This window comes from Beauveria bassiana (genome assembly GCF_000280675.1).
Source record: "Beauveria bassiana ARSEF 2860 unplaced genomic scaffold BBA_S00059, whole genome shotgun sequence".
NCBI lineage: Eukaryota > Fungi > Ascomycota > Sordariomycetes > Hypocreales > Cordycipitaceae > Beauveria > Beauveria bassiana.
In genome coordinates this window covers 77,016-86,088 of record NW_007930894.1, presented here as the reverse complement: position 1 = coordinate 86,088, position 9,073 = coordinate 77,016, and the positions used below count along the sequence as shown (strand labels likewise).

General features: G+C 50.2%; 4 protein-coding genes across 4 annotated transcripts in view; 2 read left to right on the top strand and 2 right to left on the bottom strand.

Moving 5' to 3' along the window:
* BBA_09607 (metalloprotease-like protein) overlaps positions 1–2,026 on the top strand; it is a gene marked incomplete at both ends in the record, with an annotated part of 2,621 nt that extends 595 nt beyond the window's left edge. The window contains 2 exons of the mRNA XM_008604704.1: positions 17–1,580; positions 1,693–2,026. Coding sequence (XP_008602926.1) covers positions 17–1,580; positions 1,693–2,026 — 1,898 coding nt within the window. The remainder of the gene's footprint in view (positions 1–16; positions 1,581–1,692) is intronic.
* A 2,045-nt stretch (positions 2,027–4,071) lies between these two features.
* BBA_09606 (uncharacterized protein) lies at positions 4,072–5,681 on the bottom strand (the record flags this gene model as incomplete). The annotated part of the gene is made up of 5 exons (XM_008604703.1): positions 4,072–4,110; positions 4,386–4,501; positions 4,620–5,179; positions 5,224–5,526; positions 5,578–5,681. 5 exons carry the CDS (start codon positions 5,679–5,681, stop codon positions 4,072–4,074), a joined length of 1,122 nt encoding a protein of 373 aa, XP_008602925.1.
* Positions 5,682–6,435: 754 nt separating this feature from the next.
* On the bottom strand, positions 6,436–6,942 carry BBA_09605 (chitinase-like protein; the record flags this gene model as incomplete). The annotated part of the gene is made up of 1 exon (XM_008604702.1): positions 6,436–6,942. One exon carries the CDS (start codon positions 6,940–6,942, stop codon positions 6,436–6,438), a length of 507 nt encoding a protein of 168 aa, XP_008602924.1.
* A 498-nt stretch (positions 6,943–7,440) lies between these two features.
* Positions 7,441–8,259, top strand: BBA_09604 (synaptobrevin-like protein; the record flags this gene model as incomplete). The annotated part of the gene is made up of 3 exons (XM_008604701.1): positions 7,441–7,478; positions 7,582–7,831; positions 7,855–8,259. 3 exons carry the CDS (start codon positions 7,441–7,443, stop codon positions 8,257–8,259), a joined length of 693 nt encoding a protein of 230 aa, XP_008602923.1.
* Between the last annotated feature and the right edge of the window lie 814 nt (positions 8,260–9,073).

Sequence of the window (9,073 nt, the reverse complement as noted above, 5' to 3'; positions counted from 1 at the left end):
AAGTACCAAATCACAGATCTCACGTTTATAAATGGCATTCGCAACTTTAAGGATCTTAACGAAGATATTGGAGCTGAAACAAAAACGGGGAGGGGAAAGCAGCAACCTGACGGAGGTGGCATCCGAACAGGCATAGACGAAAACGAGAGCCCAGCTTTCATGTATGATTACAAGGCTGCGCACAAGTTTGCCGTGGAGGATCTCGAGGCCGCTCTTGAAAGGGAGACGCTGTTCATGGATGTCTACGAGTGGGCGCAAACCGACCAGTACAAAACAGACTCGACGCTTCGAACGAAAGAGCGAGAAGCCGCGCGGATTACCATGGCACTGATACAAGTCTTCAATTATATGTTGTGGTATGGGGTCGGGTATGGCTATGTCGCCGCTGGAAAATCTTTGGTGCTTCTTTATTACGACCGAGCAGAGCCACTTGTTTTGCGCTGGCACCTCTGCGTGCCAGACAAAATGGTGATTCGACCAACAGCTGAGCTTCATGTCGAACAAGTGTCTCAGACTGCGGTTGCTCAGCTTGCTAGCTTTTGTCTGTTGAGCCTTCGCTCTCAGGCGCTTACGGGCCGTCCGCTCAAGGACGCAATGGACCAGGCCGAGGGCATTCTGAAAAAATGGAAAAGGGAAGCTTACACGGACCCGGTTACACCGCAGGAGTCAGATGACACAGATTCATCTTCATCTATGCCCTCGCGCGGCACAGATAAAACTTTTGCTTGTGATGAATCCCCGGTGGCTCGAAAATACCCTTTGCGATCGAAGTCATCGTGCAAGGATTCTACGGCGCCTCTCGAGTCGCGCGATGAGGACGAAGAAGGCGGAGCAGAGGGCTATCAACGCCAGCGCGGAGCAGGAGCCAGCGTCAACAAGGGAGAGAAGGACTCCAGTAGGAAGAGCAAAGACAAAGGCACCGGGGGCTCTGCTCCGGCGCCCACGAAACAATACTGCACACAAGCCTGCCTTCTTGGCCTCAAGCTGGGTCGTAAACTAGACAGCCGGTGCCCTAATGTGCTCTATCACGGTGTTGGCGGCAACACACGCCACCCGATCGACGCTCAGGAGTTGACTAAACTCATGAGCGAGCAGCTGCGTCAGGACCCGTACGGGAGCTGTGATGCCCTCATCGGCCGGCGCAAATATGGTTCTAGTGGAGTGCTGTTCAAGTTAGAACTGGCACGCTTCGGCTACACTTTTGTCGGCAAGGGCACCGTGTCCGCACGTCCGACGCGCCTGGAGCACGAGTGCAGTATCTATCAGCGACTTGAAAAGCTTCAGGGCGACGTGGTGCCTGTGCACCTGGGCATGGTCTCGTTCCGTCCTGGCTACCTCTTGCCTGGCGGTGCGTACGTGATCCATATAATGTTGATGTCATGGGCTGGGGTGGCGATGGATACGACGCTGTCAAATCTGGAATGGGAGGTGCAGCGATCCATACAAACGATCTATGAGAATGGCGTGAACCACCAAGACGAACGTGAGCCCAACCTGCTCTGGAACGCTGAGCGATGCCGCGTGATGGTGATCGATTTCGATCAGGCAACCGTCCTACCACCACCTAAACACAAGCGATTGTCTCAACTTTCTAAGGCGGGAAGGAAACGGAAGGGGGATGAGTTTAACTATAACAGCACGAAGCGGGGTGTGCCTGGTGTGCTGAGACGTTCTGTGCAATCTGTACAATAGGCTTGGACACGTTCACGCCGGGGAAGGACCCCATGCGATAAGAAAGGCTATCAACTTGCTCTTCCCGGACCGGCCTGAGACGCCGCACGCCGGCCAGCTGGTTGGGCACTACAGTGACGAAGGCTGGGGCGATGTCGTCTTCACAGTGTCGCATGATCTAGACACCAACAAGACTGTTCTCGTTGGGCCGCGAGAGGAGGCCACATTCAGGCACACCTTCGTCTTGGAACACATTACGGGTGACTATTGGCTCGTAAAAGCCGCCATGCTGGGCAATAGTCGCTACACAGATAAGTTTTTCAGTGCGAAATTCGTGGCCGGTTGGGATTTTTAGCGGCGAACTTCGCTACTCAACCAATTTTGACGAGGCACATGGCGTTCCGGGACCTCGGAAGAACTTTTGGCTAGATTACTCCCGCGTGACCGGGATGCTAAACCTGGCGCGGGTTTCTTTGCCATATGAAGTGGCGAATGTATGTCTGCAGTGGGAGAGTTACAAATCAAAGAAAAGATCTCGGGCCGTGTGGAGGATTGCAGTTCGTGCTACCAGAGAGATCAAGCCGTTCGAAGAGATCACGCGCTCTGCCTGTCATGAGAGGCAATTCGAAAGGCATTGGATTTCAGCTTTCGCAAAAAGAGGACATTTCGAGGCCAATTGATATGAAGCAGATTGAAGGAGGATGTGCCGAGATAAGACGAGATGGGTACACGCACTTGTTAGTTTGAGGTCAACGTCGAGTTCAGCACAATGGTTCTTGGCGGTTTCCTCGAATAAGACGTTCTGTGACTGACTTACCCCTAGCTGTCCATACCCCCTAGCTAGACAGAGAAAAAAGTTTACCATTGAGGCGACTCGACATCACCACAGGAATGATAATAGTTGTTAAATAATATGGTTGTATTAATACGCAAAACCAGCTTTAGGTCATACCCTGTCTTCCAATTAGCCATGCGCTGTGACAAGTAAAAATGGGCGCGCTAATTTGCAGGCCCGCGTGCCTATTAATCAGCGGTACGAACTGGAAACGACCACTACAGCTTTCTGCTGTTGATGCGCTCGCGCTTGGGATCCTCTTGAACAGCGGCTTTCTGCTCTTATTGTTTCCTGGTGGGGCAGAGCATCCTAACAAAGCAGTTATTCGACGGGCAGCCATTTCTAGCCCTTTACGCCCTGGTGTACGCCTTTTCTGGCCTTTTCTTACCAAACCGGTGTACGCCATAAATGATATTGCCTGGTGTCACTCTTAGCATGAGTGGCGGCTTTCTACTGTCCATGCACGAGCTCTTGGATCCTCTTGAACAACGACTTTCTGCTAGGGCAGAGCATCTTCACAAAGCAGTTATTCGACGTGCAGCCGTTTCTGGCCCTGGACCACTACCCCGGTGTACGCCTTTTCTGGCTCTTGTCTACCACATCCCTTTGCTGACTCTTTAACACTACCTCCATGTGCGCCACAGATATGGTTCCACACTTGGTATGAGCGCTAACTTCTGCTGTCTATGCCCCCGTTGCTGGATCAACTTGAAGAGCACTTTTCGACTCTCATTGTCCCGTGGGGGATGTTACGCCGCGCGCGCTTCCCACGCGTAAGTTACCATCACTAGTCAGTCAACCGCGTCAAGCCCAACGAGAGAGTAGGAGGTAGCTTTCGAGGAGTCCACAGCCGCCCTCGACTGTGACCAGATACGTTAGCTTGGCACTGCGCAGTAGTAGCCTTAAGTCTTTTGAGCATAGTGGACGTACCGTTCAAATTCTGACTAACTTGTTATTCCGGTGCAATTTCCCTTGCCTCGTACGCCGGCGGTAGATCTATACAACAAGCCGGAGGGGGATGCTCCGTATCTTTGAGAAGATAATTGACACAATTTGTAGAAGAGACCCTTGCCCTCTGCTTTCGCCATGCAGCCAGCATTACCCCCCATTTCAACACGGCACAACGATCTTGCCACTTTCCCGGGACTAAACGAACTTCTGGGACCGTTTTGAGAATGCAGGCCAGATCTTTGTCATGATCAAGCCGCTTTCTTTTGCGTGCATACTGAACAAGCTCCTCGGGGTCTAAGCAGGGTCCACCGCCTTGCAATATAGCTGAGCAATATGGCTGAGATAAATATTGATAATGGCTTTTTCTATCCTTCTGATACTTGGGGGTTCTGCCGTAGATGAAATAGCAGTCGTTGGAGTTCTTTGCTAAAAGTGAACAAAGCTCCGACATGGACTTGCGCTCTAACAATATCAGGAGCTGAGAACGCACATCAGAGATCTCAGGCCAATCAAGAGAACGATTGACAAGATATGGGCAGCGATCAATGCATACTCGTCTGGCTAGCGCGAGAAGACCTGCGGGCATGGCTGAGCACCAGAACAGTATATGTCATCTAAATGCGAAGGATGAGGATGCAGAAGAGAACAAACGTCTATATGCGCGCAAGTATATTAATTTAAACCAGTGGATAGACCTTGACTCACTTTCTTGGGGCAAAAAAAGGCGTTTTACACTCCGCGCGTTACATATTAAAGGGCATGGCCTACCGGTATTAGCGGGAAGTGCTGGCCACTTCAAAGACATAGAAAGCCAATTATGTACTCTCAATACGCTTCACTACCATTGTTGGGCTGCCCAGGACTAGGCTCTGAGCAACGTGCGACACCCGCACTGCAGCGCCAGCAATGTGCCTTCACTTGTACATACGTAGCGATCAGACATGTGAAGACCTGTGAAACAGCCGAGTCCTATCGCCAAGATGACCTGAAGGGCGCAGAAAAAAGTTCCTTTGGCCAAAAGTCCTATGTCGCCATACTCTGAAGCTGCTGAATATTTGGGAATAGGGCAGTTGCAAAGCATGATGGAGGGTTATATACGAGAATAGCAAAAGGGTCAGGCCTCTAGTGACTGCAGTTCTGTCATTCTATCAAAGCCACGTACAATGCAAAACCAAACCTTGCTTGATGGCATCGATATCTTCTTTTTCAAGCGGATCTTTCTTCGACAGGCTCTTCGCTAAGCGTTCATCGCTTTTCCAGGTCGTGATATCTAGAGCATCTCCACCAATCCCGACGAAACCACAATAATGAAAGGCCATTCCTTTGGAGTGCCTTTTGTGGTATCTCCTGACCGCGCCGAAAAAACCCCACGGATCATTCTTGTTCATTGTAGGTGTAGGTAACTTGATTTCTCCCCAATCTTCCTGATATGCCTCCGAATCTACATAACTCGTAAGTGTGATGTTGTATTGCTTCGAGTAGGCAAGCACATAGCTAGCAAGGCGGCGTGCATCGTAGTCAGAAGCACCGGTTATCTTTCTTGTTTTTTCGACAATGTCAAATTTGCGTAAGCGGGTGAAAAGTCCGACAAACATGCTCATGACAGCTCCAAGCGAGGGAATTTCGCTGAGCAAGTTTTCGCGTTCCAAACGCGCCACCATAGCCACGAACATCCGTCCGATGAGATCGAAAATGTCTACCAGATCATGGCCGGTGCCAATCCTCGGCTCGTCAGTTTCTTTTCTTTCAGGACGTGGAATACGTACTGCAGCATAGGAGTCGACTCTACATCCAGCAGCCATAAAACTGCCCCTTCCACGATAGCCCACTGTTCCCTCCACAGAGGGTCGGCGTCGGCGAAATCAAGTAAGAGATTTTGCATCATCTCAAGCTGGCCATAGCCATAATGATCGTTGAATGTATACATATCAAAAAAATCTGGGTTTCGAAGGTATGAATGAAGGTGCTGTGTGAGGAATTTGCGATACCCTGCGCGGCTCACAATCCATGGATGACCATAGGGTTGGGATGCCAGCTTTTGGCATAAGCAAGATATGCCGCCATCGCAACTATTGCTTTTTTCAGTTTGCTCAATGATCGGTGTACAAATGTATACTGACTCGTGGGCTGTACTTGGGTCGTCATAAACAGTTCTATACTCGGCTTCTGCATTGGCAGAAGCAGAGATAGTAGACCAACGCTTGGGACTGGCCGTGGAAGTCATCGTGACTTCTGAACTCTCGCAGGTATCCAGGCCAATGCAGACTGTGAAGGTCTCAATGCCCCTTAGAGCCCGGGGTGGAGGTCGCGGGAAACACCCACAGGACAAATTTGAAGAGGAGTTGGGGAGGCAAAAATGACGAGCGGCCATCTGTCATTTGCTTCTTGCTTTGCGCACCACCTCAATGTACGCCACAGATGTGGTTCCACATTTGGCATGAGCGGCAACTTTCTGCTGTCCATGCGCTGGATCAACTTGAAGAGCACTTTTCGACTCCCATTATCCCGTGGGGCATGTTACTGGTGTGCCTGATGCTTTTAGTAATGTGGAAGACTGCTGCTGGCATAGATGGACGCGAGAGGATGAACAGAATGAAACAGACGAGATCGAGAGCAAGATCAAGGGAGGAAGGGAGAGCAATAGCAAGAGGAAAAGAGATGAAAGATAAGACAGAGAGGATAAGCAAAAGAAAAAGACGTACTACCGGCGATGATGCTGGTAAGTAAGTCTACGCGTGGTAGAACATTGAGCGTCTGAAAAGTGGTTTACTCGCCGATTGAACAGTTCTGACTCATCTCTCCGTCGACTAATTTGAACACAACACTTGGAAGATTTGAAAAAATATAAGATAATCAAGATCAACTCTTTATACTACCTAAAAGCGTGGTTTTAGACGTGATTTCTGCTAGCCCTGGAGTTGTCATGAAAGAATGACTGGTGTATGCCCAGTATGCTAAGATCGTCTATAGAACCCGTTTTAAACATCAAAATGGTACAAAGTTTCATTCACTATGTCGAAGCTAATATCAATGTGCCCATTTGAGCAGGCCAATGGCGACAAGGTGTCAAGAGCCGTGAAAGAAAAGTCCAATCCGGCCGCAGCGCCTGGGTTCCACACAGAATCCGAGCCGCGGGCACAGCGCTCACAGCCATCGCCAATGAAAAAGGGCGTGCTGGAGGTCACGCCGTTGACCGTGACAATGACCCTTTTGCCACAATATGTAGTGCGGCCCGCTTGAGTCTTCAGCAGGAGATTGTTCATAGCCACAAGGTTGTTCGTATTGATGTCATTGAGCGACAAGACCGAGTTCCAGTTGCACATAACGCCTCCCTGATTCTGAAAGCTGAAATCAGTGCCACACGTTTGGTGTTGCCGGACATCATAGTAATAGGTGCCGAAGCCCTTTCCACGAAAGATCAAGTCTTCGGCAATTGCACTCGCAGTCAAAGTGGCAATGAGTCCGATGAAAGAGGCCAACTGCATGTCATAAACTGAGAGAGATAAATGTCGGATCAATCCTACATAAGGTACAGTACGTACGACCTGAGGGTAGATATAAAGCTTTCCAGTCGACGTCAACTTTGTGCTATGTCTGGTTAGCACCACTATCAAGTTCTACTGACCGCGCTTTGTGGCTGTTGAGGTAGTGAGGGTTCACTAGCAATGCTAGTATTAATGTGCAAATCCTACTATACTGTACTGTACATATATGTACAGTACCGGTACAGGAATATACCTCTCACAGGTATTTCAAGGGCGAGATTTCCAATGTCCCCGTCACTAAGTACAGTTGTCTGCGTCATTTGCGTCGCAACGCTCCCCCAACATCTGGCTTTTTTTCCCATATCCGTCAATGAACACTATTTTTGCCCCGTTTCAAGGCTTTCTACTCATCGATCGACTTTAGCGCACGTATACAGGGCGTTATCGCCATTTTTCGAAACACTTTGACGGCGCGCAGTCTCAATACACCCGTCAGCCATGGCCTCTTCATCGACGCCAACGACGCCGCTGCTCTAGTATGGACCCTGGCTTTTGTTCCGCCTACCCACCCAGCTGCTCTCGAACTTCTCCCACCACTCCGAGGAAAAAAGAAGCTAACACTGGATTTACTCTCTACAGCTCCTGCGTTGCCCACCAATCCAACATCCTCTCAGAATGCACAAGCACAACCTCGGCCGCTTCGCAGGCGTCGTCTCTCGCGTCGCTCAACCTCCCCAAGATTAACCACACCAAGCCGGAAAGGCTCACGTACACGCACGGCAGCAACCAAATCTACTACATGGCCGAATCGGCCTCGGACCACCCAAATCACCCATCTGCCGGTGGCCTGACGTTTCTCGTCGAGGCCGACGCGGCGCTCGGGCGCCAGGTGCCCTTTGACACCTGCTTGAGGTGCGCCGGCGCTTCTTTGCCGCCTTTCCCGCGACAGGCAACGACTTTGCCGACATGCCGAGCCACGGCGCCGGCTCGTTCAACGGCACGCTCAAGACGCTCATGGTCGAGTATAGCTCTACGAGTGGCAGCCAGACTCACGCGATTGTCAACGTGCACCAGGGGCTTGACGACGTCAAAGCCATCGCAACCAAGAATATCAAGAGCTTAGGGATACGTGGCGATGAAATTCACGGCCTAATGGACAAGACAGCCGGGCTGAACAGCAGTGCCCAGGCTTTCCATATGTCAAGCAGGGGCATCAGGCGCAAGATGTGGTGGAAGAATACCAGAATCACCATCCTGATCGGTGTGGTGATTATTCTCATTATTATTCTGGCCGTGGTCATTCCTCTCAAGGCATGAGTGATGAATATGGTTTGAATATGTGTTATGACATGAGATACGAAGGAGAAAATTGTCAAGAGGTCGTCTATAGTTTATACATTGTATCACACAACCGCCTGAATATCATGGTAGTAGCGTCTCTTGTGATTGGCGTTTGTTTTTCCCTAGCATTGTATTGCTGTAGAGTGCTGACTCACGCGTGGAGCTCATTATTGTTCGGGCAGGCTTCGCACCCTGAACGTCAGTCGTTGCACTGTCCTGGCGGAGGCCGAAAAGGGCTCCTCTACTCACTATGGGCGTGACTCAGTCAAAGCTTCATCCACCAAATGCGCTCAGGTTTTGGGCTGTTTCTGATCGCGAAGACTCAATTATTCACTGCATACATTCATTCATTGTTTATTACGCCCGGTGGCTTCCAGCCAATAGGGCTCTGGGCAAAATGGCCTTACACAAACTACCCACACATTCGTCGCTACTCTGAACCTCTAGACACCACCCTGGCAGCTGCATCATTAGTGAGGCTTAAAAAGAGCCTTAATCGATCAGTACATACGTAAAAATGAGATGTGTGTCACTTCGGTACAGTAAAAACCGAAATGGGTGTCGCGGGTGCCTTTAGTTAGTTTTAGTAGCAAGATGGGGAGGGACGTCCGCTATTTTTGGCTGTTGACCTTCTAGGTACCTTGGACGTACCTCCAGCCTACCTCTGTAACAGTCACTAAGAATAACCGCTAGAAGTTGCCTGTTTCCACTGGGTCACCCAGTTTGTGCCTTTCATCATCAATCACGTCAAAAACAGCCTTTCAAAACTGACCATGGCGCCGCCATTAAG